This window comes from Macrotis lagotis, chromosome X (assembly GCF_037893015.1).
Source record: "Macrotis lagotis isolate mMagLag1 chromosome X, bilby.v1.9.chrom.fasta, whole genome shotgun sequence".
Taxonomy (NCBI): Eukaryota; Metazoa; Chordata; class Mammalia; order Peramelemorphia; family Peramelidae; genus Macrotis; species Macrotis lagotis.
The window spans coordinates 671,002,521-671,029,796 of NC_133666.1; the positions used below are offsets into that span (position 1 = coordinate 671,002,521).

At 48.4% G+C, this 27,276-nt stretch overlaps 2 protein-coding genes across 3 annotated transcripts in view; one reads left to right on the top strand and one right to left on the bottom strand.

The window, feature by feature from the left end:
• The window catches only part of ATP2A2 (ATPase sarcoplasmic/endoplasmic reticulum Ca2+ transporting 2), a 49,131-nt gene extending 34,652 nt beyond the window's left edge, over window positions 1–14,479 (top strand). Inside the window, exons 6-20 of the mRNA XM_074205637.1 lie at window positions 2,029–2,109; window positions 3,790–3,875; window positions 4,217–4,681; window positions 6,660–6,748; window positions 8,326–8,428; window positions 8,973–9,104; window positions 9,200–9,322; window positions 9,427–9,645; window positions 9,924–10,259; window positions 10,561–10,781; window positions 10,967–11,169; window positions 12,001–12,086; window positions 12,167–12,300; window positions 12,667–12,784; window positions 12,863–14,479. Of these exons, the coding sequence (XP_074061738.1) occupies window positions 2,029–2,109; window positions 3,790–3,875; window positions 4,217–4,681; window positions 6,660–6,748; window positions 8,326–8,428; window positions 8,973–9,104; window positions 9,200–9,322; window positions 9,427–9,645; window positions 9,924–10,259; window positions 10,561–10,781; window positions 10,967–11,169; window positions 12,001–12,086; window positions 12,167–12,300; window positions 12,667–12,784; window positions 12,863–13,132 (2,666 nt within the window). The 3' untranslated portion in view covers window positions 13,133–14,479. The remainder of the gene's footprint in view (window positions 1–2,028; window positions 2,110–3,789; window positions 3,876–4,216; window positions 4,682–6,659; window positions 6,749–8,325; window positions 8,429–8,972; window positions 9,105–9,199; window positions 9,323–9,426; window positions 9,646–9,923; window positions 10,260–10,560; window positions 10,782–10,966; window positions 11,170–12,000; window positions 12,087–12,166; window positions 12,301–12,666; window positions 12,785–12,862) is intronic.
• Window positions 14,480–16,384: 1,905 nt separating this feature from the next.
• The window catches only part of ANAPC7 (anaphase promoting complex subunit 7), a 34,271-nt gene continuing 23,379 nt past the window's right edge, over window positions 16,385–27,276 (bottom strand). For both annotated transcript variants that reach the window (XM_074205633.1, XM_074205632.1), the window contains exons 7-11: window positions 26,522–26,639; window positions 25,647–25,843; window positions 23,519–23,743; window positions 22,926–23,076; window positions 16,385–21,772 (exon numbers count right to left, since the gene is read on the bottom strand). In XM_074205633.1, coding sequence (XP_074061734.1) covers window positions 21,583–21,772; window positions 22,926–23,076; window positions 23,519–23,743; window positions 25,647–25,843; window positions 26,522–26,639 — 881 coding nt within the window. In that variant the 3' untranslated portion in view covers window positions 16,385–21,582. The remainder of the gene's footprint in view (window positions 21,773–22,925; window positions 23,077–23,518; window positions 23,744–25,646; window positions 25,844–26,521; window positions 26,640–27,276) is intronic.

Consider the following 27,276-nt stretch of genomic DNA (forward strand, 5'->3'; position numbering starts at 1 on the left):
GACCTAGTTTGAGGTTTTATATCATTGTGGTCAGGACATTTGTATCCTGTTCTGCTTTCTTAGCTTTGTATTATTTATGTTCCACATTTGTCATGTTAATGCTGTCATTTTCATTCTGTTGATAATGCACAATTGACTTGATAGTTTAGTGATCCCTGAATAAATATATGTGTGTTAGTAGATATAAAGATAATTTCTTCCTGGGGTGTCATTTTTCTTCTAGAACATTATCCTTAAGATAAAAGCCATTGGGGCAGCTAGGTGGCGCAGTGGATAGAACATTGGCCCTGGAGTCAGGAGTTCCTGAATTCAAATTTGTCCTCCGACACTTAATAATGACCTAGCTGTGTGGCCTTGGGCAAGCCACTTAACCCCATTTGTCTTGCAAAAACCTTTTTAAAAAGCCATAGTACTGAGATAAGGGCAGTCTGCTTTATAAATTAACAATGTATTACTAGGTTGCTGTATCCTAAAATTATCAGTATACAATTACAACAGTAATGTGATAGAGTGCTTATTTCCCCTCAACTCCACCAACCATAAATTTTACTAATTTAATCTCTTACTTGCCAAATTTACTAGCAATAATAATAATAATAATAATAGACATTGAAATCATAGAAACTCCCCATGTGTGTACAAGTCACAAAGTCGAAGTAAAATATTTAAGAAAATGTAGTGCCTTGTGGTTCTCCTAATCAACATTTCTCTGATCCACGAGGTGGGTATTATTTACAATTTTTAACTTTGTTAAATTGTTCTCTTGGCTATCTGTCCACCTGGGAATAGTTGAACTGTGAAAGTTTGTACACAGTCCCTCTCCTCATTGTTTCTATCCTTTAACCTATTGAAGAGGTAACCCTTTTCCCCAAGGTCTACCTCTCCACGCATAGCCTGAATCCTTTCTATTCCTATCTTCTTGCCCCATGGGCTTCTCCTTAGGATTGCCTTCATTGCCTCACCATCGTCTAGCTCCCATCACTTCTTCCTTCCTCCCCAAACATTCTCACTCTTGAACTTCTTAGCATTTCTGTTGGGAGGTACTTGCATCCTCAGTCTCATGTTGGTAGCTGCCAGATCTTGTCCTGCCTCCCCTCCCTCACAGTTTTGAGGGACCTCTTGCCTGGCACTTTTCCATGGGACTGCCAGAAATGAGGCAGCCCCCCACCCCCCAACTCTGCCTCCTCGAGTCCCTCATTTGGCCTGAACAGCCCTTTCCCAACTGGTCCTAATTTACCTTCCCATGCTTAATGTGCCAGCCATCATCCTAAGGTTCTTTATGTCCTGCCTGTATTTCCCACCTCCTGCCCTTGTATTGCCATGTTCCCCTTGCCTGAGGTTGACTACATTTCAGGTCCAAAAGACTGGGTTTTTTCCTATGGTGATTTCCCCTTCTTTCTAGGGTCTTCTCCTCAACATTTCTATCTATGGATTGGTATAGCTCTCCTCTTGAGAGCAAGCATCACTTGCCTGTAAACTCTGGAGACCCTTAATGGAGGCTGAGGTGGGGCAGGGCCGGGGGGAGTCTTTGGAGGGAAGGTATTATAAATTTCTCCCAGGTTCTGTCTGGACCCCCATCCCCAGGAAGTGTTCCTCTTATTTCATGAGTGAGTGGAAGCAGAAGGTAACCCCTGGAGGCCTGGCCGCCTGCTGACTAACCAGTACCTCTGCTTCCTGGGTCCATCTGTCCAGTGGGGGCCTGCAGGTTTTCTCTACAAATCGGATGGGTGAGGTGGGGAGAGGGTTAGCCACAGGGAGGTCAGGAAACCATTAGACAGCTCCTCAAGGGCAGGAATGACATGTCCTTGGCCTCTTGGTATATTGCTGGCTGAAAGCAGGCATCTAATAAGTGTCTATTGATTATGAAGCTACACTTATTACTGCATTTGGCTTGTTTGAAAAATTGGTTTTACAGGTTGTCCCTTCAGAGGGATTAGTGAAGTCTGTGCCTCTCAAGGGAAGGCCTGCCTGTAGATCTTGGATTCTTCTATGACTAATTGTTGATTCACATTTGCTTTTGTAACCCAGTTGGTGACAAAGTTCCTGCTGACATAAGGTTGACGTCTATCAAGTCTACCACCTTAAGAGTGGACCAGTCGATTCTCACAGGTAATTGTTGCTGCTGAGTCTGGTGTTTTACTTTAAGCATTAAGGGTGCCTAGCCAAGACACTGTGGGGAATGGGGATTTAAGAACAGAATTGATGATGGAGATCTCAGGCTTCCCCTGTTGAGAGAGAGAGAGAGAGAGAGACCGACCGACCATCTTTCAGAAAATAGTGATTTCTGAAAAACTCCTAGCTAAAATTTTAATTTTTATTTGTGAGCTTTTTTAAACACCTGGGGAAAGGGTATAAAGGAAAAGATTATGATAATGTAGATACGTTTATATACTTTCATCTCATGGGCGATGGGATGAAGTTGGGGTAGTTAATAAACAAATAGGCTGAAATCAGGAGGGAAGGTAAATAATGAATGACTTGTAAGAACTTATTTGCCTTCCTAGCAATCCATAATCTGTAGTGCCAGTTGTGCTTCTACTTAGTTTTGTGACCTTGGGGCTCAATTTCCTTATCTGGAGAAGCTGCTGAAATGTTCCCTGAGGACCCTTCCAGCCCTGATTCCAACTTTGCCTCAAAAGAAAAAGTGTTAGATTCTTAACAATGCTGCATTTTGTAGGTTCCCAGGCTGGCACTAGGCTGCAGGTTGGTGCTTTCTAATCTCCAATCTGATCTACTTTACAGCAATCACCTCCCAAACAGGCATGATTCACAGTAAAAATGACTTCTACCTGGAACTTGTGAGGGGCCCTTTCTTCCCCCTGTTTGTTTGGCAGCAGCACTGGGTAGGGTAGGGTGGAGGGCTCCCACAAATGACTACATGACCCTGGGAAGGAAGGGTGTCAGAAGATCAACACACAAAAAAACAATGGAAACCTGAAGGAAAACCCACAGATTGGTAGAGAAAAATAAAAATTTTAAAGGTTATCAAGATTTTATATCAGATTATTAAGTTGTAAAGCAGTTGCTTGTATAGAGGAGGTGATGTGAGAAAAGCAAAAACAACAATAGCCCTGGCTGGCAGCTTTCAGAAGAGTCTTTATGTTGAAGGAAAATTCCCAAAGGCCACAAGTAAATTCATTCCCAGCTTAAGTGAACTCTTGTGCATACTGATGGAAATGAAAAATTGGAATCCCTTTTCAACTGTTCAGATTTGGTTTTGAAAATAGAAACTGTGAGTAAAGGAAGCAAAAACCTAGGATTGATTTATCTAGAGAGAATGTGAGTGGGAGGAATCTCCTCCTGGCTATCTCCTCTGCATGGCACCTGAATGTTTTATTATTTAACAGAGCTAAGGTTCTTTTGAGATTCAGTATTGCTGCTGGAGAAAACCTATCAGGAAGCCCAGTCTCCTGAGAGGAGGCCAAATGTCCTGAGACTCAGTGCAAAAATTCTGATGGAAGTGAGTTCCAAAATTGACTCTAGAAAAATGAGAAATCTTTCCTTCAAAACTGTACTGCCACCAAAAGATCTGCATCAGTTAAACAGGATTTTGCTAATAGGTGTTTAAGAACCTGATTAACATGTAATTCCTGGTTAATGACTGAGAAGGGCAGGGCAGGGCAATCCTTGAGGCAGGCAGGCTCACAGCTTGAGAGCTGGGGCAGCATTGCCAGCCTTTCCATGAGATCATTCAGTTTTTTCCTTTTAACAGTTGCTATTAATTGGTGATCTGTCTTGTCAAGAAAAATGTTGCACATTTCAATATCCATTTTAATCTTTATAATTTAGGTGAATCTGTCTCTGTTATTAAACACACGGACCCTGTGCCTGATCCTCGGGCTGTCAACCAAGATAAGAAGAATATGCTCTTTTCTGTAAGTAGTTTCTTAAAGTCCATTTTCCCTTTTCCCTTGTTTTGTCACAAACTTCCAAACACAATGAGGATTTCTTGAAGGCAAAACAAGTCTTGGGGAGTCTTACCTCTAAAAATAAATAACCAAAATCCCAACTTAAACATCATATTGTTAATTTGGGAACCTCACTTAGCAAATAGGTCGTACTTCAAAAGTTGATTAATTGGTCACTTTCCAGAGGTTGAATTTACTTCTTCCTGGCTAAATGGCGGCTCTTGAGCTCTGTAAGCTATGGAATGACCCAGGTAAAGGGGACTTAGAAATATGACACTTTCCGCCCATTTTTCACACAATTCTCTTAGGGAACAAACATTGCTGCTGGAAAAGCCATGGGAGTGGTTGTCGCCACTGGCGTGAACACTGAAATTGGCAAGATCCGTGATGAAATGGTAGCGACGGAGCAGGAGAGGACGCCCCTGCAGCAGAAGTTGGATGAGTTTGGGGAACAGCTGTCCAAAGTCATCTCCCTCATCTGCATTGCTGTCTGGATGATCAACATTGGGCACTTCAATGACCCAGTGCATGGGGGATCCTGGATCAGAGGTGCCATTTACTACTTTAAAATTGCCGTCGCCTTGGCTGTTGCGGCCATTCCCGAGGGTTTACCTGCCGTCATTACCACTTGCCTGGCCCTGGGGACCCGTCGAATGGCCAAAAAGAATGCCATTGTCAGAAGCCTGCCATCTGTGGAGACTCTGGGCTGCACCTCAGTCATCTGCTCAGACAAGACCGGCACTCTGACTACCAACCAGATGTCTGTGTGTAGGGTAAGGATCTCAGATGCACTCATCCCTTGGTGCTGTGGGGTGAACGGCTTTGGGGTGAGCCCATAGGGCTCAGTGGAGTAGGCTTTGGACCAGTTTCCAGGTCTGCCAGAGGGCAAGTTTGGGGGTCTCTGCATCTCCCTATTCGTAGTTATTGAAGGAAGCTCAGAGACTCATCCCTCCGCTTCCTCCTCTTTAAAGTCATTGACCTGTCCTGGTAAAATATAGTGGGGGCCTGTGAGGAGCCTAAGAGTTCTAGGGAGACCCCTGAGCAAGTCTCTCATTCTCATCCACCTCAGTTTTCTCCTATGTAAAATAGGGATAATAACACCTGCCTCCCAAGGTTGCAGGGATCAAATGAAATAATACTTGTAAAAGGCTTTGCAAACCTGAAGTATTTTATAAATGTTAGTGATGATTATTCATTTATCAAGAAATCTCCTGAATTGAATATAGGCTTTTAAAATTAGGAATGTACAATAACATCATCCATCTGATAGGTTTTGTTTTTTCCTTGAGGGTTTTATTTGTCTTTTGTGTGTATTGGCTTAAATGCTGTGAAAATGTTTGTGTCCCCGTGGACTGATGAGGCTGCTCTATCCTAGGAATTTTAATGTTTTGTTGACATTTTTTCATCTGTTTTTACAAGCTCCCCGCAATCGTCCTGCCAGCAATGGTCCCCAATGAAGTTTAAGAGAAATGAGGGTAGTAACCCAAGACCTTGTGCCCAATTAGGCTGGGAGACATCATATGTCATTAGGCTTCCTGAAATGTCAGCTCAGAAGGGAAAGGCCTCTCCTAGCTTGCCCACCAACATGTTTAAGAAACAAAAATGGTCATCTTCATCCTCGGCATTGATCTCAAGGACTCTCAATTCTATAGACATTTATAAATCACACAATTTCTGAGAAATCTTAATTCCACAAAGGAACTCCTGGGGGATTGGAGTGAAACTGGCAGGTTTTCCCTTGGGAAATAGCTAGTGTTGGAGTGGGGGTGGGAGAGTTAAGAATAAACTTCCACATTGTGTGTGTTTGACTTTTAACTCCAGAATTTAACCCCAATTCTAAGGCATTCTATAGTCAGGAAGGCTTGAGTTCAAATCCAGCCTCATACGTTCAGTACTGTGTGACCTTGGCTGCAAGTAACTGAACCTGTTTGCCTCACTTTTCTCGTCTGTAAAATGGGAGTGATCACAGCATCTCCATTGCAGGGTTGTTGTGAGGATCCAGTGAATTTACAGAGCACATATCCTAGGGCCTGACCACATAAACTCTGTAGATATTAGGCTCGTTTTTGAGGGGATTGACATCCTTTGACCACCTTTGGAAAGCTTCCCCTCCTGAGATGTATCGGTTGTGAATGAGGCTACTGGTGCTTCGGAGGATTTTCATTGATTTTTTTTTCCTTAGCTGGGCCTCCCACCTCTTGGCCACCCTGCGGCTAGAGGGAAGGGAAGCATATTTGAGGCCTTGGGTCTGGAGTGTTCAGACAGCAGGAGATGCAGGTTGATTGTGATTATATTCAGCCAGATTTTCATGGGAAACGCTGTGGTTTCTAGTAAGGAGAGAAGGGCAGGTGCCTCAGAGTCTTAATTCAGGACTTCCCCCTCCTCAAGACTAGCCTCAGAAGGAGAACATGTGTCATCTAGGAGGACTGCCCCGAATGTCAGGATGCTGGTCCTTGGTGTCTTTTGGTTGCTCCACTTTGCTTTCTCCCCAGCCCTGATTGCAAAATGGTGGCTGGGCAATGGCAAGGTTGTTCTACACAGAAGTTTGTCTTTGTAGCCAGCAAATGCTGCAGTGGGAAGTGGGGTCAGGCAAGTCCTTCCACTGGGATTTGGGAGTGATGGCTGTCTGGGAGGAGAGGGCAGCCATGCTTTGCCCACAGCCCAAGCAGGGCAACCTCAGGGAGCTCACTTTCTCGTTGAGTTTGCCCAGCCACAAGGTTATCATGTTTTCAAACTTTCTCTCTTCTTCAGATGTTCATTCTGGACCGAGTTGAAGGGGACAGCTGCTCCTTGAATGAGTTTACCATAACCGGCTCAACATATGCGCCCATGGGGGATGTGTAAGTAGTGTATCCCCCATCCCCTGCTGTGTGCTGGACACGTGGAGGGGGGTCAAAAATTCCAGTGAATGACATTGAATGATGATAAAATTTTAAATAAGGTGCTTAAATAGGCCCCACCCTCAGGAACCAGTTTGGACCCTACCCAGCTACTGCACGTGTGTGTCTGTGTGTACACACAAGGCAGGACATGTTCTTAAAGGAAACCAGGAGTCCAAGAGGTCAAGGGTTGAAGGGGCTCGGGTCAGGAGAGAGACCAGGGCTGGATTTGATGAGATGAGCACTGAGAGAAAGGAGCCAGCTGAGGAGCCTGAGAAGAAGGAGGTGGGGAGCAAGCGCTAGCTTTTTCAGGGTATTGAGAAGAAGAAAAAATAGTATGTTTAGATAACTGGAAGGATCCATATCATGGTATGTGGATCAGGGGAAGTAGTTAAGAAAATGGGGAGGTCAAGTTAAAAAAGTGAAAATGGGGGCACCAGCAATGCTGCTGCCTCATGTTGGATCACGGGAGAGCAAAGGCTCTTTATAGATGTTAAAACAATCTATAAAGGTCAGCTGTGGTAGCTATTTGCAGCATGTGTCATCTGGGCTAGAAAAAAGTATATGCACCACTTCTAGATGGGGTATGGGCTGGAGGGGTCGAGTCTGTCAGGAACACACACTGAGAGAAACCCAAAGAGACAGCCAGGGGCTGCTTGGTGTGGAGCCAGGCTGTGAAGATGAAGGGGAGTTCTCTCTAAGGGAGATTAAAATCTAATGGATAGAGTACCTGGGTTCAAATCCTATCTCAGATGCCTTGGGCAAGCCAATTAACCCCATTTGCCTTGCAAAAACCTAAAAAAAAAAAAATTAATGGATAAAATTATTGCTTGCTTTCAAATTATTAGGTGATTTCTGAAAGTCTTAAAATAGTCTTTAAAAGAAAAGGTTTGTGAATCTTAATTCTTAATTCAGAGTAAATTATTTCCTGAGTGGGAAGCAGATAACAGGGTAAGTGGGGGGGGGGGGGTTTCCATGATTTTTCTTCTAATATATCACTGCACCCACTTTGCGGTGACATTGAATGATGATAAAATATCCCTGTCATTTTAAATAAGGTGCTTAAAACAGAAATGAGAAAAAGCCTGCTCACAGGTCTCTAATCTTCCACCTCTTGTAGAGATAAAAGAGGCCAAGAGTCAAACTCTAAGAACAGATCAGTCGTTGATCTTCCTGTTCGAGATGACTTCTCGCTGAAGGTTATTCTCTAGCCTTTGAGTTCTTAGAAATGGTTTCATTCATCTAGCTGCACCAGTGCGGGCTTCTGTGTAGTGACAGGCCTAAGTTGGGCATGATGACCCTGGTTGACTGGGGGGGAGGAACATGTTGAGGTGTCTATCGGCAGACTCTTGGAGTTGTGGGGGCGGGGGGGCCTGTTTTACTGTGGTGCCCTTTATCCAATTGGCATAGTCTTATCACTCAGTTCATTTTGGAATAAAAATAGAGAAATGTAATTCTTAATTAGGAAGGAAACTACATGAGCTCAGCACCCAAGCCATCCAGAGATGTACTCTGAGCTCATTGTCTTCCATCAACAGGCATAAGGATGACAAACCAGTGAAGTGTCATCAGTATGATGGTCTAGTCGAGCTGGCCACGATCTGCGCCCTTTGTAATGATTCTGCTTTGGACTACAATGAGGTGAGGGTCACCCCACGCCAGCCGCACGGGGCCATTACTCAGTTTTTAGTACTTGAATACTTTTTTCGTGAAAGGCACAGCAGGTAGTCTTAGATTCAGCCTCCTTCCTCCCTTTTGCGTCCTCTTTACCAGGGGCATCCTGCATCCAGCCAGGTGCCCTTTCCTACCATTCATCAGAGACCCCACAAACAGCACATCTTAGAGTTCATGTGGTTGGCAGCTAACGTCCATGAATCTTTAGGCAGAGAACACCACATGTTTGATCTTGCTTCAGAAATGTCTTAGAGAAAATGTTTTCCTACCATGAAGTCCCAGCACCAAACTTGGGTCAGTGTATAGTTTATCTGGAAAACACTTGGTCTCTTCCCAGCCTGAGAAAGGAGCAGCCATGTCAAGAGAGACTCTGAACATTACAAGGAATTTATAGACCCGTCCTTCCAAATCAAGCATGAATTGTCATCAGTCAGACTTGGCTTTGGGAGGTCCCAGTGCCATGGGATTCACCTTCATCTTTTTCTCTCCTTCATTTTTCTTCAAAATAAAGGCAAAAGGAGTGTATGAAAAAGTTGGGGAAGCCACAGAGACTGCCCTCACCTGTCTGGTTGAGAAGATGAATGTCTTTGACACAGAACTCAAAGGCCTCTCCAGGATCGAACGTGCCAATGCCTGCAACTCGGTCAGTCCTCAGGACCTGGGAAGTGGCTGGGAGGGTCCCCCGAGATTCTGGGTCTTATCTCATGGTGTGTCTGCCTCTTGGGGTCCTTTTTACAGGTTATCAAACAACTGATGAAGAAAGAATTCACCCTCGAGTTTTCACGAGACAGGAAATCCATGTCTGTCTATTGTACACCCAACAAACCCAGCCGGACGTCGATGAGCAAGATGTTTGTTAAGGCAAGTGTCCAGAAGGAGTGGCTGTCATGCTTAATGTCCGTGGGGCCCATTGGAGGCGCCCTGGAGCCCACCCTGTGACCTGAATGGCCTGTTGTTCTTTCTAGGGAGCCCCCGAAGGTGTCATCGACAGGTGCACACACATCCGTGTGGGGAGCACCAAAGTCCCCATGACTCCTGGGGTCAAGCAGAAGATCATGACGGTCATTCGAGAATGGGGCACAGGTAGAGACACACTCCGCTGCTTGGCCCTGGCCACTCATGACAGTCCCCCCAGAAGAGAAGAGATGAATCTGGAGGACTCAGCCAACTTCATCAAATACGAGGTTAGTGGGAAGAGGTTTCCTGCCCCACCCCCATAGCCTGGCTTCATGTCTGTCTAGAGACTGGGCTGGGTGGGTCAGAGCTGAGCTAGTCCTTGCTGCCTCAGTTTCCAGCTCCAGCAGTTCCTCTGTTCACTGGTCAGGGGAGGGACGGGCTTCCTCATCTTGGGCCAGTCCGGGGAAGAAAATGAGCTACACATAAAGTGGGGGGAGGGGGCGCAGGGGCCTTCAAGCCATCATTGTGCCACCGAGCAGCTCACTGAGCCTCTCATTCTTTCCAGACCAATCTGACCTTTGTCGGCTGCGTGGGCATGCTTGATCCACCAAGGACTGAAGTGGCCTCATCAATAAAGCTCTGTCGGCAAGCTGGCATCCGAGTCATCATGATCACCGGAGACAACAAGGGCACCGCCGTGGCCATCTGCCGCCGGATTGGCATCTTTGGGAATGACGAAGACGTCACCGCCAAGGCTTTCACGGGTCGTGAGTTTGACGAGCTGAATCCTTCTGCCCAGAGGGATGCCTGCCTCAACGCCCGCTGCTTTGCCAGGGTAGAGCCTTCCCACAAGTCCAAGATCGTGGAGTTCCTGCAGTCCTTTGATGAGATTACAGCCATGGTGAGTGCAGAGAAGAGCCCTGGGTCCTAGTGGACCTGTTGTCAGCAGGGGCTCCTCCTGTGAAGCTGATCAGAGTCCCTTAGAGATAAGTAGTTGTGTGAACACAAAGACAGTCACCCCCTCCCCCAGGAGGTTTCCCAGTGATGAGCTTCCTGGGGAAGGGGGCCAGGCAGGAAGAGAGCAATCCAAAACCAGAGGCTGGTGAAGTTGGGGAGGGGTCTGGGTGACCTGGGGCGTCATCTGGTTGGGTTAGTCTGTCACAGTCTAATTCCTTGCTCTTGAACCCATCATCACCCCTTAGACTGGAGATGGTGTCAATGATGCACCAGCCCTGAAGAAATCTGAAATTGGCATTGCGATGGGCTCTGGCACCGCAGTGGCCAAAACTGCTTCAGAGATGGTGTTGGCAGACGACAACTTCTCAACCATCGTGGCCGCTGTTGAGGAGGGGCGCGCCATCTACAACAACATGAAGCAGTTCATTCGCTACCTCATCTCCTCCAATGTAGGGGAGGTCGTGTGGTGAGTTTTGGGGGGCAGGCTGTGCTAGTCTTCTGGGACAAGGTGTGTAGAGCAACCCTTGTGGGGGCGGGGGAGCAGGGCCTCATTGTGGACCCAGGCCTCGCATTCACCTCTGGGTGAGAGGAGCACTGGCTGTGAGCCAGAGAAATGACCCCCGTCTGTCCTTTCTTCTTTTTGGGGGGCAGTATTTTCCTGACTGCTGCTCTAGGGTTTCCCGAGGCGCTCATTCCCGTCCAGCTCTTATGGGTCAACCTGGTGACGGACGGCCTCCCAGCCACAGCTTTAGGCTTCAACCCTCCTGACCTGGACATCATGAACAAGCCTCCCCGAAATCCCAAGGAGCCCCTTATCAGCGGCTGGCTCTTCTTCCGCTACCTGGCCATTGGATGTGAGTATTTGTTGGGTGGCGCCAGCACAGCTTCTTTTTCAGTTACTGGTGTGAAGTTGATGCAATGGTGGCAACTTTCAGTGCTAGAAGTTGTCACAGAAACATCTTTTCCTCCTTCCTCTCCCAGCCCCACAGTGAGTTTCCCTGCTGGGAATTTTATGCCTTTTTTTTTTTTTTTCAAATGTCACACACAGTGTGAAGGTGTGTTGGCTCATTGTGAGGTGAGGTGCACGCGCATGTACACACACACACACACACACACACACACACACACACACACACACACATTGTCAGAGGGGGCTGGGGGGAGTGTGTCCTGGGCTCCCAGAACCCCTTGTGGCCAGTTGTTAATCACCTAATGTCTAGAATCATCCCCAAGAGAGGCTGGGCAGGGGGGTGCTTCTTGGGAAGCCAGGTGATGGTGAAACAAGGAGGGCCCATTGCAGGGTCTTTGTAACTGCACTTGGAGGAACGAACTCCCAGGTGGGAGAGACCCGGTAGGCTCAAGGGCTCAAGGTCTGCTTAGCCTGTCTGACATGTGGTCCTGCCACTTTGCAAGGCCACACACACACACGTTTTGGACTGGGTCACAGGGAGAAGGGGCGGCTGTCCCCAGTGGGAATTGGAGGTGGCAGGCCAGTACCTCGCTCGCTTCTAAGAATTTGGCTGCTCCTCAAACAAGTCAGCTTTTTTCATGGAGAGTGCAGAAGCACCCTTGGGGAGGGCAGCAGAGCCTTCTAGAAGCACAAGACACAGCAGCAGGAACAAGAGTTCACAGCAGCATCTCTCCTGGGCATTCCTCACAGGCACCATTTGTTGTTCTGTCCCAAGGTTATGTTGGAGCTGCAACCGTGGGGGCGGCTGCGTGGTGGTTCATTGCTGCTGATGGTGGTCCAAGAATTACATTCTACCAGCTGGTATGGTCATCATGCCAAAGGTTGGGGGGCTGTGGTGGGGCTGAAATGGCCAGACCTGACCCTGTGCTCCCTGCTTGCAGAGTCACTTCCTGCAGTGTAAAGAAGACAACCCAGACTTCGAGGGTGTGGACTGTGCAGTCTTCGAGTCGCCATATCCCATGACAATGGCACTGTCTGTCCTGGTGACCATTGAGATGTGCAACGCTCTCAACAGGTGAGTGACTCCCGCGTTACTTTCATGTGGGAGACCAGGAACCTCAGCATGTATTTTATTAAGTGTCTGAGGTCAGATTTGAACTCCAGGGCCAGTGCTCTATCCACTGCACCACCTAGCCGCCCCCTCAGCAAGTATTTTCTTAAATCAAAAAGTCACTCTTTGGGCAATTGGTCATCATCTGAGGGAAGTATAAATTACTGAGTCATCTGAGCTGCTAAGGGCCCAGCACAGGATTTAGAGACCCCTGAGCCTGTAGCTGCCCAGAAAGATGCCCCCAAATCCTCCATGACAACTCCAGGTGAGGGGGGTCCAGTCTCTGGTCCTCTTCCTGGGATGAGCGTGCTCTCAACATCTTCGTCACAGCTTATCGGAAAACCAGTCCCTGCTGAGGATGCCGCCATGGGAGAACATCTGGCTGGTGGGCTCCATCTGCCTCTCCATGTCCCTCCACTTCCTGATCCTCTACGTGGAACCCCTGCCAGTGAGTCCCCAACCTGCCCCCCCGCCCCTGCCCCCCCTGCATGGGGAAGCCCCGCCGTGACCCCACTCCCTTGTTCAGCTCATCTTCCAGATCACGCCTTTGAACGTGACACAGTGGCTCATGGTGCTGAAGATCTCCCTGCCCGTGATCCTCATGGACGAGACCCTGAAGTTCGTGGCCCGTAACTACCTGGAACCTGGTAAAGAGTGTGCCCGGCCCGCCACCAAAGCGTGCTCGCTGCCCTCGTGCACCGAGGGCATCTCCTGGCCCTTTGTGCTGATTATCATGCCCCTGGTCATCTGGCTGTACAGCACAGACACTAACTTTAGTGACATGTTCTGGTCTTGACTGACGTAGTTTTACATAAAAGATGTTTAACTTAATCAATTAATTTTTTTTTATTGTTTAAAGCAACTGTCTATTTCTGCTGAATTTTCACATGAACATGTTTGCTGGTGAAGGAGGTTTCATACTCTAGATTTCGTTTTGCTTTTTCTGACTCCAGTGGGGCAAAATTTTCCTTTTTTTATACACATAATTAAAGTGTCCATTGACATGTACAGAGAACTAACACTATTTTATGCAAATATTTTTTTGTAGATGAAAAAGCATGTACAGTGTTCTGTCTCTAGTCTCACCCTTGTATAAAGAAATCGTTGAGCCAGCAGACATTGTCAGCAAATTCATTGGCGGCAGATTTGAGGGAATGAATGTGTGTGGTTTTCTAAGCCCAGTAGCATGTGGCGTCTCCTGCATGATCACCTGATTGAACCCCATGGCACCCTCGCATTTTTTTACTCATAAGCCAATTTTTCTGCACTGAGCAGAGTTCCGCTACCTCAGTCAGTATTTTTGGTTTGCTGCCCCGGGCCCCCCCACCCCCACCTGCTTCTTGGTCCCCGACGCCGCTGGCTGTGTTTACACCCATCTCAGTGAGAGGTAGGCCCCTGCTCCCCGTGCAGACACATTGTTCAGAGCCACGCGCCCGCTCCGCTCCCCACCTAGTGTTGCAGGTTATTTATTTAAACGTCTAATGTATTTTCTTGTAACAGACATTGTTTTGCCAATGTTGCCCACTTCAGCGGCACTTATCTAGTTTTAAAGAAATAAATAAAACCTTTTAAATGGACAGAGGAAAAGACCTGTCTCGTTTTAACTCTGAAAGGGCCAGAATCCTCCTGGCCCCCCCCCCCCCCCCCCCCCCTGGAGTCTGATCCTTGCCCTTCAAGGCCCACGCCCGGAGCCCCACCCCCGTGATGGAGCAGTGCCAGGGTCAGGCCACTTCTCATGTCATCCACTAGGTCCTTTTAATGCCAGTTCTGAGAGAGAGAAAGAGAGAGACGGGACCAAGCTCCATGGTGGGGGGAGGGGGGCTGAGCGTGTTCGCCTGTTGTGTAAAACCTGTAAATAGCACATGACCAAACGGACATAATGTATAGAAGGGTTTTTATTTTCCTGTGGCACTAACCACCACCATCTTTATCATGGTTGATGTTTGCGCATGTTTTCAAGTTCAGTCCGATACCAACAACGTGTAAGTCATTAACTGTCCTAACTGTGGTGTCTTTCTCCAATGCCTTCCAACATTCATCAACTAAAGTGAGTATTTTTTTGTTGTTAACCAGGGGTGACTTTGCTTTTTAAAAACAAATAGTCTACTGTATGATGTTAATGAATAAATGATGACTTCCTTGATCCCGGGTTCCCTTGCTGTGCTATGCGATGCTCGCCCTTTGGGCCCCCGACCCAAGCAGCCACATTACCTTCTGATGGAAAGTGGCCTGAGGAGCCATCAGAGGGCAGTCAAGTCACAGACCACCCTGGGCCAACTGCCACAGCTGCACCGGCAGACCCTCCCCAGAGTCCTTGTTTGAAGCGGTTCATATCCGCAGCCCCCATCCTTAATCTGCTTCTGGCAAGGAAGCTGAGGCCATCCATTCGATAGTCAACAACTGGCTGGCTTTACAGAAGAAGTTAAGCCCTTACCCAAGAATGAGGCAGCTAGATGGTGCAGTGGGTAGAGTACTAGTCCTGGAGTCAGGAGGACCTGAGTTCAAATTTGGCCTCAGACACTTCATAATGATCTAGTTGTGTGGCCTTGGGCAAGTTACTTAACCCCATTGCCTAGTTAAAAAAAGAAATGAAAATAGGATAGGGATCAAGTTCTGTCCAGTGCAAACTGGGATGAATAAATTCCCGAGTTCCCTGATGGACCAGGTGGGTGTCTGAGTCGACCCTGGTAGCCCTCCACGGCATCCGCTTTGTTGGCAGCCTTTGGTCAAACACTTAGCTGGCCCCACCTCCCCATGTCTGTATGTTTTGGGGAAAGGGAAAGGCATCAAATGGAGGGAGGCTCTCATAGGCCATCGACCCAGAGATTCCAGGATGGGAATGCTTCAAAGGGATTTTAGGAGGCTGGCTGCCCCTTCCATTTTTTTCTTGAATTGTCTATATATCCACCTGTATGAGCTGCTGCTGTTTAGTCTGGGAGGTCAATCAAGGCATTCTCCCCCCCCCCCCAAGCCCTCCTTCAAGGGAGGGGGCAGAGGATCCCCTAAAAAGGCCTTGGAGAGAAGGGGGTTCAACTGCTTTTCCCCATGGTCCTCCTATACTGTATACTAGATTGCCACCAGACACCCCACAGATGGGTACAGTATCTTTGACCTGGAGAAATGGGCCTCAGCATCGTTGCCCACTGTCCTCCCTGGATACCACTTGGGGGAAGCCAGCCTGGGCAGGTGGGCCCCCTCCCCGTATGGATAGGACAGCAGGCCCATCTCCTTGTCCCGGCATCCCTCCTGGGACACCTCATCATATGCCCTTTGGGTGGCCTTGGCAATCCCTGCATCTGTGAGGCCCTCGTCAGCTCTACTGCTTTGTAGTTGGCCATAGTTGTGGCGTAGGTGTGGTACGGCCCCTTGGGGGCCTGGTGCTGCATGTCCGTCCCTGCTCCCAGCCAGGATGGGCCAGAGCTTTCAAACAACACCCATCTCTTCAGTCTCAACCCGATAAACAGGAAGACTGCTACCTTGGCATGCCAAGGGGGAGCCAAGTACTCTGGTGGTACAGATTGATCCGTTCCCCCCAGAGCCCAGGCATTAAATACGAGGGACAGACCCCCAGCTCCCACCCAGGAAACCAGCCTCTGAGCTGTGGCTGATGAGTGGCAACCTCGACTCGGGCCCTGGCTGCCCTGGGGTTACCCGTGAAGGGTTTGAGGGGCTGCAGAGCGCCCGCCACCTGCCTGCCCTGCACACTCCTGACTTGCATGTCTCACCATTAACTCTTCTTTTTCCGTGTGCTGGTCTCACACCCACTAACATCTCTTGGTCGTGTTTCCTAACTGCACCAAGCCCAGGGTGAGGGGGTCCCCACTAGGACCTGTGGCAACACTCGCTTAGCCGAGGTCCGCCTGGGGCCGACTGACTGTCTCTCTGTATCACTGTTGATCTTTTTGTCTCATTTTTGTCATAAGAATAACTTCCTTTCTCTTCCATTTTCCTACCAGGCTGATTTCCTCTCTCTTTCCTTTTCAGCAATACTGGAGTAACCGCTTCCTAAACCATTGTGCAGAAGTGTGAGGTTGTTTTGTTGCGTGCATGTGCGTTTTTTTTTTTAGCAACATCTACCGGCCCTCTGCATGTGTGATGTTGGAAAAAAAAAACAAAAAAAAAGGAAAAAAAATCCTCTCGAGCTCCTTGTGTGTGATGTGGAGGACGTGTGTTACCGGTGGGGTTTCACTTTTTAAAAAAGAATCAAATACGATTTTACAAACGTGCAATATAGCTCAAGAAATCGGAAAACCTCCCAGGAAGTCGGGTTCTTTGCTGCGCGGAGATTCAGCCAACCAAGACGTGGGAGCCGGCAGCCAAGTGTCCGTACTTGTCCGGGACCGACGCCATAGCTTCTCATGTACAAAGCCTCGCTTGTAATGCATGCCTCTCCAAACGTGCGACTTTATAAGAGCAATGTACAGCCCAGCCCGCTTATTTATAAACTCATGGACAACACTACGGATGTCGAATGTTAAGAATCCTAGCCGACCCTCCAGTCCTGAACTTAGGTTTTGTTGTTGGGTTTTTTTTAAAATGTGTGCAAACAACTCTTTTTGCACTGTAATAATGTTAACTTATTTAAGGAAATCCAAGCAGTAGACAGATGTTGGTGCAATAATACAAATTATCGTGATGCGTTTTATCTTAGACCTTATGCTAAAAGTCCACTTTTGATCACAAACGCATGTTGGACGTTAGAGACTGTAAATAAAGATGAGTTGTTTATTTCTGTGCTGAAAACAATAAGCATCACAACCATCATGGTTTCAGGTAAATAAATTTATTCTACAATACAGCTGTGGGGTGTTATTTGGTGAATGGTGACAGCCTGATCCTTGGGGGCCTTCCTGATGCCACAGTCCCCCTGATCCCTCCCCCAGCCAAGAGCTCTGAAGGAAGGGGTGGCCTTGGCTTCTCTTGGAAGCCCACCTCTGGAGCTTCACACAAGAGTGAGGCAACGAACCAATCATTGGAATCTCAACCCCCTGCCCTTTGGCTCCTTGCATGCCCTTCCTCGAACATTGGCCTGTGGTCTGGAGCATGTGAGAGAGGTCAACGGGGAGCGGCAGAGCTGTGGGACCCAGACAAGGTTTCATCGTGTCCTAGCTGGAAGGTTCAGGTAGTGCCTTCCTTTATGGAGAACGGGCAAAACCACTGTAAGGAGCATTTCACACCCACGCTCCCCCCCACCTCCGATGAAGAGAACTAGTGACCATTATCCGACACCCCGACCCATTGGCATTAACGACTGGTGACTCCTCAAGTGAAGCTGGCTGGGAGCGGCAGTGGTCAGTCGGGGCAGTGCTGGAGGACGAGGCTTTGGCTGCGCCTCGCTGGGGGAGGAAGAGCCAAAGAAAGGCCTTCGGGCTTCCCCTCTGCCTGTCCCAGTTGCATCATTGAGAGCACGGGCCAGAGCAGACGTCTTCTGCCGGCACGGCACGTCCCTCAGTTACTAAATTCTGCAGGGTAGCCTTGCATAATAAATGTTTAGCTTCTGCAAAGGCTAAAACAACATTTATCAGCTCCTTCTGGGCTTCCCAAGCTTTGCCTACTATGGTAGTGTTTTTGGAGGCCCATTAAAAGTGCGCGATCCCAAATCCTGGGCAGGAGCTGCGACTCCCATCCTTGCTGCTGCCTCCAGCCTCCCAGTCTGGATTCCCACATCTGGGAAATCCTCCTTTCCCCGCCAGAAAGCAGGTGTCAAATGCCCATTTTCAAAGGGCTTGCTGCCATGCCCAACTATCTGCCATTCTGAGCCCTTTCCCCTCCCCCTGGATGCCAAGGCAAACCAACCGGCACCGACCTCAGCTTCCTCAACTTTGAAGCAAAGTTGGGTGGTGACTGGTTCCCTTTGTAGAAGCACCCCAAGACGCATTCCCTTGAAATCATCACAGCACACCAGATCTTAAGACAATGCCCCCCCCAAACCAAACATTCAAAAACCCCCATGAGTCTTGGCAAAGGTGCCAAGTGGACTAGGGCCAGAGTCCTAGAAGAGAGGCCAATTGGGGGGGGGGCATGGACTCAACTGGGAGGCGGCTGGCTTTTGACCTGTACAGGTTGTTTCTGAATCTGAACCTTAATCCAGAGGGGCTTTTGCCCTTCCCCAGATCTGGGCCCAACATTGCCCCAGGGAGACGAGCTCTGATCTCTGCCTCGGCCTGGCCGGCCCCCCCACCCACTGAGCTGGCCACGATGACCAATAATGGGCCCCTCAGGTGATCTGAAGGCCTGGGTGGGTCCTGGTACCCAAGCCCTAGAGTTGCTCGACTCCTAGGGCCTCAGGCGGCCATCTGTCAAGTGGCAGGACTAGACTTGAAGGCCTCTGGGCCTTGGGGGGGGGGGGTCTTCTCTGGCCCCTACTCCAGGGCCACCTCAAACCCTGGGCTCCTCTTCAGGGCTCCTTCCCAAAGCTCTCCCTTGATTAAACCAATCAGCCGCTGGAGATGAGAAGGGCCTGTGGCCCCAGGAGGGTTGGGCCCTGGCATTTAGCACCTGTCGTCATCTGCCCTAGTCCCTTCATCTCTGGTGAGCATCCTGATCCTCCAAAGGCCTCCTCTCCCCCCTCCCGGGGCAGCCCACACCCCACATTCAGAGGGAGGACAGCCCGGGAGACAGGGCCCAGGGCCTGGAGTGAGGAAGCCCTAACTTCGAACATTGCCGCACACTGGGCAGCTGAGTGACCTTGGACGAGTCCCTCCATCTGCCTCAGTTTCCCGGCACATAAACTGGGGGTAACAAGACTCTTGCACAGCTCGGACAGAGGCGTTCTCTAACCTCCACCCCCCAGCAGGGATGGGAGAGGCCACAAAAAGTCCTTTTTAAAATTAACTTTATTTTTTCAATTCACAAAAAAATCCTTTTTTCTCCCTCGCTCCAGTCCCCCCCCATCCCAGAAAAAGTAAAAACCAAACCCAGAACCCCTGTAACAAATCTGCATAGTCAAGAAACAGACCCCCGTGGCCCCGTGCCCAGGTCTGGCCTGGTCAGCGTCCTCACCCCAGTGTCCACCGGCATCTGCTCCTGTCCCGGATCTCAGTGCATACAAGTCTCCCCTATCCCTGGTGCTTAGGGAGCGTTCATCAGTTCTTGCCACGGTCCCTGTTGACAGGGTCTGTCGCCACCGCAAGAGGCTCCTGCCGCCACTTCTACCCCATAGGCCCTTTCCCTCATTCATGGCTCTTTGGGGCAGTCTTGCCCCCCATCCTCCTGCCCTGGCACAGGCAGTAAAGGTTTCCCATCTCCTCCAGCTCCAGCGCACTCCTCTCTCCTACCACAAACTGCCTCATTCTGACCGTGTGGCGGACGCACCATCCCCCAGGAGAAGCCTGGTCCACAGGCAGCGGCAGTGGGCTGGCGGGTCCCACAATGGTATATGCTGAAGCAGGGCATCCAGAAGAGCAGGCAGGTGGGGGGCAGCATCCCACTCAGAGGCCCTGGGGTCCAGGGCAGGCAGGGACAGCAGGGATACGGAACGGCGAGGGTCAAGAGGAGCTGGCGGACCTGGGCCATCTCCAGGTGGCCCGGTCTCCCACCCAGAAGCAACTCGGCCTGTTCCACTATAAACCAAGGATGCTAACACCCCCTGTACCTCCCTTAGAGCTGCCAGGGAACTGACCCCCCCCAACCCTTCCCTGGTCTCAGCCACATCCTGGGAGGGTTCCCAAAAGAGGTGGAGACTCTCCTCTCCCCAGGGGCTGGGGCAGCTCTGGTCCCAGCACCAGGCTTCAGAGACCCCTCCCCCCCCCCAGAGGCCTGGCCAGGTTTCCCAGGCTGGTCTGGGGGTCCAGCCTATCCTTTTGTCAACAATCAAGACATCAGGGGATGCCGCACCAAAGCCCGGAATCACAGACCCACAGAACGAGGCCTCAAGAGAGCCGAGGCTCGGGTTCGAGGAGCTGCGTGGAGGGCAGGGCTACTCTGCACTCCCACCACAGGCAGTAAGACACAAGGCACTTCTGCCCCACCAATCAGCCCGCTCCATTTCCAATGCTGAAGAGCATAGGTAGAAGCAGAGCTGTCCCCCCACCCCCGACTTCTGAGCTGAGCCTGGCCCCTCCAGCACAGCCACCTTTCCTAGGGGTGCCAGTGCCAGACTACCTGGCAGGTAGGCTTGCCCCCAAGGAACCTCCCAGACAAGCCCTGCAGACACGCGGAGAGGTTTCTCCCCAAGGCCATCCAGGCCTCTCCTTGTCTGGAGACGAGCACAGCTGCCAGGGACCAGAACAGACTGGAGGACCCCAAGACTGCTGGGTTCTGAAGCAGGGGGCCTGCTTTGAGGCTGCAGGCCAGTTACTCAAGTCAGGCCAGTTGGGGGTCGGTTTCTACTTCGGGTTCCTAAGACACAGGACAGGGGGTGGGGGTGGGGTGTTCTGTGGCTGACATTTCTGGCCCTGAATCAGTTAGGAGGCCACCAGCAGAGGTGCAGCCGGGACACAATGAACCCACATGCAATGAGGCACAATCACTTTAAAACCTTTAACAAAAAAATTAACTTCCCAGCTATTCCTGGAGACCAGACAGAACAGGAAAAAAGAAATAAAAACTGCAGATTGGCTTTCATTTCAGTCAGGAATTCCATTACTGTACCGAAAAAGTGGCTTTATTCTAGAATTTACAGCAAATGAAGAGCCAGGAATCTTAAGAAAAGGGGCTCCCATTCACTGCTCCATTATTAAGCTACAGCCAATAACAAAGATCATGGCCTGGGCTTTATAGGCAAGTCACTAGATTATCAAATAGGAAAATGTTTGCAAAATACCAAGTCTCATTTTAAGGCATTACCAACACTGCAGAAAGAAGCAAAATCTAAAGGGAGGTTTTGAACAGCCTATGAGAGTTGTTAGCAAATAAGAAATTTTTTGAAAGGACCAGCCTGCACCGCCTCCAGAAACCAGTGAGTGCACCTCCCCCGGACCCATCATCCTCTTCCTCTCCCCCGCCACATCTGCTAGGAAGCATCCCACTAGGAGTCCAAGATCGAGAATCAAAGTGCACGACCGTCTTGTGTCCCCGAGCCTCGGCACGCTGCATGCTTCTTCCCCGACTCTGCTCCTGCCAAGAGCAGGGAGGAGTCAGAGGCCTGGAGAGCTCGAAAGGCTCAGTTTTCAAAAATGAAGTTTACAACTGAGAATCTAGAGAAAGAAAACCAAATTCCCTGTTGAGATAACATGGTATTCTTCCCAAACAAGGATGCCCCAGACTCTGCTCAGGTCACTGCAATCCAAGGGGGTGTCAGAGGCCTCACTGCATGCCAAACCACTGCTCCTGGTCAGCCCACTGAGCCGCCTCGCTGTCGCTGCCCTCCAAGTCCCCTTCTTCCCCACTTCCTTCCATGTCGTCCACATCTTCCTCCTGAGTGGCATCGGTGGGACTCTCCTCCTTCTCCATCTTCTGCATTCCCTCTAGAGACTTCTGGTCATTAGGATCCAGACTAGGAGACAACAAACAAAAGGAGAAAATCCTAAGTCATATCCTGGGAAGCCATCATCGCCACATCCCCCTTCAGAGACCCTCCTCTGGGCCGTAACCCCCAAGAGCAGGTGAGGCATGCCACCTTCCCCATGCAGCTCAAAACCCACTGAGTCCATGAACTTGAAGCCTGGCATCTTTTTAGTTCAGAACACAGAACATCATTCCCATGACAAAACGCTATCTCCACATTTGTAACTACTGAGTATCTTGCTCTTCATCCTCCTCATAAATCACTCAAATCTATCCCAAATTCTAAACAATCTTAACCCGAATGCCTTTCAAGGCTTGTTAAGCAGACGTCCACACCCACATCGGGGGTACAATTTAAAGATGAGCATTGCAACCTAACAGCCAATGGGAGACATTCTGGGAGTCAGGTCACAGGAAACTGTTTCCACATAAACAATAGTCTTATCAAGTTAAGTTTTGGAGACCAGGGACAAGGCTGGGGCATAGGGAGGGTGGGACCCCTGAGGAAAGTTCTTGAATGTAATTCTGACAGGTCTGACACCTGTCCCTTTACCAATCTGGACCCCCAGGACCCCCCCCCTTTTACCAAGGGAGGGGAACACAGGAGTTATAGCCAGTAGGGATTTCAGAAACAAACTATCCTAACCCTCCATTTTTGAGATAAGGAAACTGCATCCTAGAGAGAATAAAAGATTTCCTTAGCTCAAAGGCCATTTCACCCATGTGACTGAGGGGGATCCTGAGGTCCACAGAGAAGCAGACCAAGTGACTTGCCTAAGGTCACAAGTCACAAGCAGCAATGGAACACATCACACTGAACTAGAAAAATCTCCCAAGGTCATTCTAGTTCTGACATTCTGTGGTTTGATGATGGACAAAAGTCCAATGGACTTTAAAGTTCCTATTTAGTTAGAAAGAGGAAGTGTCCTCTAGCAGCCAGCACAAAGTTGGGCCATCTTGGGCTGCAGATGCTGTCATTTTCTATGTAAATACTAGACGGTGAAGCTTGTACCACCTCAGGAGTTTCTCCAGCCATGGAAAGGTGGCAGAGGCACATCACAGAGCACTGCTCCCCAGCATGCTGTCATTCTGGTAAACTGGCATGCCCTGAGCCTCTCCTGAAGAGGCTGCGCAAGTCTTACCTGAGGGCGATACTGTACTGGTCCATGGCTTCCTGATACTCATTGACGGCTACCAGGAAATCGCCCAGTATTCGATGTAACACACAGTCACTCTGATTGGCCAGCGCGTTCCTCAGCAAAGCAATGCCATCTTCATATTTCTGTTCTCTGCCTGAAGAGAGCAAGATTACCTCATTGTCCCACTTAGAGGGTCTGCCGAAAAGGGCAGTTCCACCTCAGTCCTGTTACCTCACGTATCCAACCGACCACAGCCTTCATCCCAGCCTGACATTCTATTTCTAGAACTGGCAACAGCACACCGATGACAGAAGTGAGAGCTCACTCAAATTCCTGTCCCTCCCTCCAGGGGTTAGAATTCCACTCCTCCTCCTTTCCCTCTACCACGGCTGCTACACTGGCTCAAATCACCAGTCAAAATGCAACTTGGTTTTCCAACAAAAACGATTTGGTTCCTTCTGGATCCCTGTGGCCTTTCATTAGTGACTTCACCTGGCTAGCTACACTGCCCACACGCAAGCTCTGGCCCCGAGCTGCCCAGATGCGCCCTGGCAGTCAGTGCTGGTTAAACAGGCCTTGGGACCTGGACGACTTACTAAGGAGCTCAGCTTTCTTCACCACCGCCTTAATGTAGTCTGGCCTCTGGGTCAGGGCCTTGTCCAGAAGTGTCTTAGCTTTCTCCTGGGTGACTGGATCTTCAAGACACACGGTGGCTAAAAGGGTGAGGGTTTGTGCATTTGCACCAAGGGTTTTATAGACATTGTTGGCCATCACCATTGCCTCCCGAATGCTATTAGAGGCTAAGTAACATTCAATGAGACCTAAGAAAGAAAATAAAGCAGAGCAAATGCATTAATATTCCAAACCGTGCTGCTCCATTGACCACTTGAAGGTTTGCAATCTAGAAGCCTGTCAAAAGGCAGACAAGGGGAAAGCTTCTAGAATGAAATGAGCCAAAAAGAGCCCTGAGAATATCAAAGAAGGTTTCTCCCTTCTCAAGCATCTAAGGAAATGGAGACAGCCTTCAAACCTGCATCGTATTAGGCAGCATCTCCATACCTGGAGACAAAAGGTGCCTGCTATGCAACCAGGAGGTGCAGCTTGGGAGAGTCAAAGTGACCAAGCAAATAGCCAGAAGGAAGACGTCTCTTCCTGTTCTCAAGAACAAGTATTTGATCATTAGTTGAACTTGCAATTATCTTTGGCCTGGGTTTAAAGGCAATCCCAAATTAGCAACTGTGGTCTAAGACCAGGCCAAATTGTAGACGGTTTGGTAACAGAAGACTTAGGTAGTCTAGAGAAATGAAATGTTTTACTCTGAATGGCATGGAAGATTTCTGGGCCACAGAAAGGTTTATTAGACTGGAGAAAGAATATTTCATTCCTAAAAGCCGAAACAGATTCAAATCAAATGACTAGTTTTCTTTCCTCTTTTTCTACCTTCTCCCCTTCTCCTCCATTTTTTTTTTAAATGGTTAGGTCTTCCTAGCTGCCCAGGCTAGAAGGGCAGGCCCAGGCCACTCTGCCTGATTTGTCTCTGAGCCCTTCCACTGCCAGGGGCTCAGTGTCTTGAGGTCTCCTTGGCTTTAGTGGGTCTGCTACACAGAGCTCCCAAACTCAACTGATTCAACCTCCTCTGACTGCCCAGCAGTTGGGACCATAGAATGGGAAGCTTACCCTGTTATAAAACTTTTTCCCAAAACCAATGATCTAATGCTTCATGTGATTATTTTAAGAACAGCCTTCTTCACCCAGGCTACTATGGAGGTAGACAGAAACCCTCTACAAAGAAGCAAACTGGACTTTGAAGTCTCACTGAAATCTGGTGGGATGAGATTCATAACCACACTCTGCTTCTGGAAAAAGTATATGGCTTATTTAAAGAGAGAAAGGGACAGAGACAGGGAGAAAGAAGCACTGGCTATTAGGAAGTTATCCTCCAGCAATCAGGAACATCAGAGAGGGGAAATGTGCCAGCCAACACCATGGCAGGAAGAATGGGGGAGTCAAGAGTTCCCCACCAAGAACACAGTTTAAAAAAAAAAAATCAAAGTTCCTGTTTGTTGGGCATTGCTAGTTTGTTTGGGAAGGGGAGAGCTGAAAAAGGAGTGTTTAAAAAATAAAATTACCAAAAGAAAAGATTGGTAGCTATTGAGATCTATCACAGATTTAGTTTTTGTAAATTTTCTCTTCAAATCTGAATTCATTTTATTGTGAGAGTAAGTTTATTCCTCAGCTTCTGAGTCTATTTTTATATTTTTATAAAAATTACTTGGAAGGAAGTGCATTTATACGTTCTGCTGTAATTTCTGAGGTGAGTCACTGAGTGGTGGTGAAGCCGGCATAGCTGATCGGAACTCCTGAAGTCAATGTCACAAGAAAGCCAAATGTAAGCCAAACCTTCCCCACTTCCGGCTCTCAGAGAACGGCCTGGTTCCCACACCCAGCCCTACCCTAGTAGTAGGCAATATTCCTTCCATTCTAGGTCAAAAGAGCAAAAACTATATAATATTCCCAGTCCTCAAAAAAAGACAATGAAACTACAGAGAAGGAGAAGAAACAAAAAGCTGCCCCAAATGGAGGAAAGTTGAATTCCTAGATATCTGAAACAACTACCCCATCCCCCTCAGCATTAGGAAGCCAAATGAATGCAGAGCTCAGTAGCAGTACTAGCACCCAGGCCCTCAGGCTTCAATGACCTTTGGAGCAGCTCTCTGCTCTTACCTTCATAACAGTCCAGTCGGCAAGGGGCAAGGCGTATGGCTTCCCGAAAGTGGATTATGGCTTCCTGAACTCGGCCCATATTTCTAAGGGCTGCTCCCTTCAGTAGTAAAGCTTGGACACTGTTACTGTTGAGCTGAATAGCTTTGGCTCCTAAATACAAGGCCCGGGAGTATCGTTTGCTATAGAAACTATGACATCTGGAGAAAAAGGTGACAAAGATGAATAATCAGAAATATTGGAAGAAATTTCGCTAATTCAGCAAAAATCAAGGGGAAAGCTCAAATTCACATATAAACCAAGCAAAGTTGCCTCTTTTCTCATATAAATCATCCCCATAATCTACACCTCTGATTATGACTCAAGATGCTTGTCAATGAACCAGCTACTAAAAGTTTCTTAAAATGAGAGTTCTTTGGAGAAAGGGGAAATTGTGTTAACTCTCTGGTCTTACGCCAGCACATGGGAATAATTTAAAGCAGTGACAATAGCAAAGCTGCTTTTAGAGGCTGCGAGGTGGGTTAGAAAGTAATGCCAAAGCTAGAATCAGGATGACTTGAGTTCAAAACCAGCCTCAGACACTTACAAGATCTGTCAGTGACCCTGGGTGGGTCACTTGCCCTCTGGCTGCCTCAGTTTCCTCAACTATAAAATGGGAATAATAGCAATTATTTCCCAGGGTTTTTGTTAGGATCAAATGAAAATCTATTTGAGAGTACTATATAGATACTTACTGTTATTAGCTATCATTAGTTCACTGAAAAAAATTAAATATTTAAAAAAAATCAACTGCCCTAGCAATTCTCTCACTTTCTCTAAAACTAAAAATGTTTTGGTGTAAAATAGAAGGGAAAGAAACCAAGAGCAGGAAGGCATACCCAGACACCACCCAGGGTTCTGCATGCTGATCCGAAATATTAAATAAGCGGCAGCCCAGGTTCTCGACATCTTCAAGTCGTCCTTCTCGGGCTAGTAAGTATCCATAGACATCCATTCCTAGAATAAACATTCAGAGTTGTTGGACAGATTTTTACTTTAAATAATCTATCTGAGAAAAGACTTTCCTTTTTAAAAGGGGCAGAGCTGAATAGCTGGCAGCCCCTGCAGACCCTCCCACCAGATGAACCCACCCAGGAGCCAAGCTCTGTCCTTGTCAGCCCCTGTCCTCCTCCACTTGTCTGTCTTACACCATAGAAATGATGTCACATTAAAAAAGCCAAAGAATCAGACACAATGCTTGCCGCCTATTATCTTTAGGAATTACTAGCATAGCTAGGTTAACATCCAGCAAAGCGTCAGACTTAAGAAAGTACATCATCATGTTTGTGGTTGCAAAAGCTCCAGGCACATTTCAGGAAGAACACAACTTGATCTGTTACATATACCAGTCAAATTTAGGGAAAAAAAAGTTAACCTATTCAAAGTTCTCAAAAAAAGCAATCTGCTACCTTGGTCTAGTTATTCAAGAATTCATTTGCTGCCCCTTGTTTACAAAATTCCCCATAAACAATGTCCAATGGTTTTCATTTTGTCTTCTAGTCACCACTGTTGTGAGAATTCCCTCTTACCTCTGGCACCGTGCCTCCAATGCCAAGGCACCAGTCCTACCATCTTGTCTACTTCAATTCTCCCT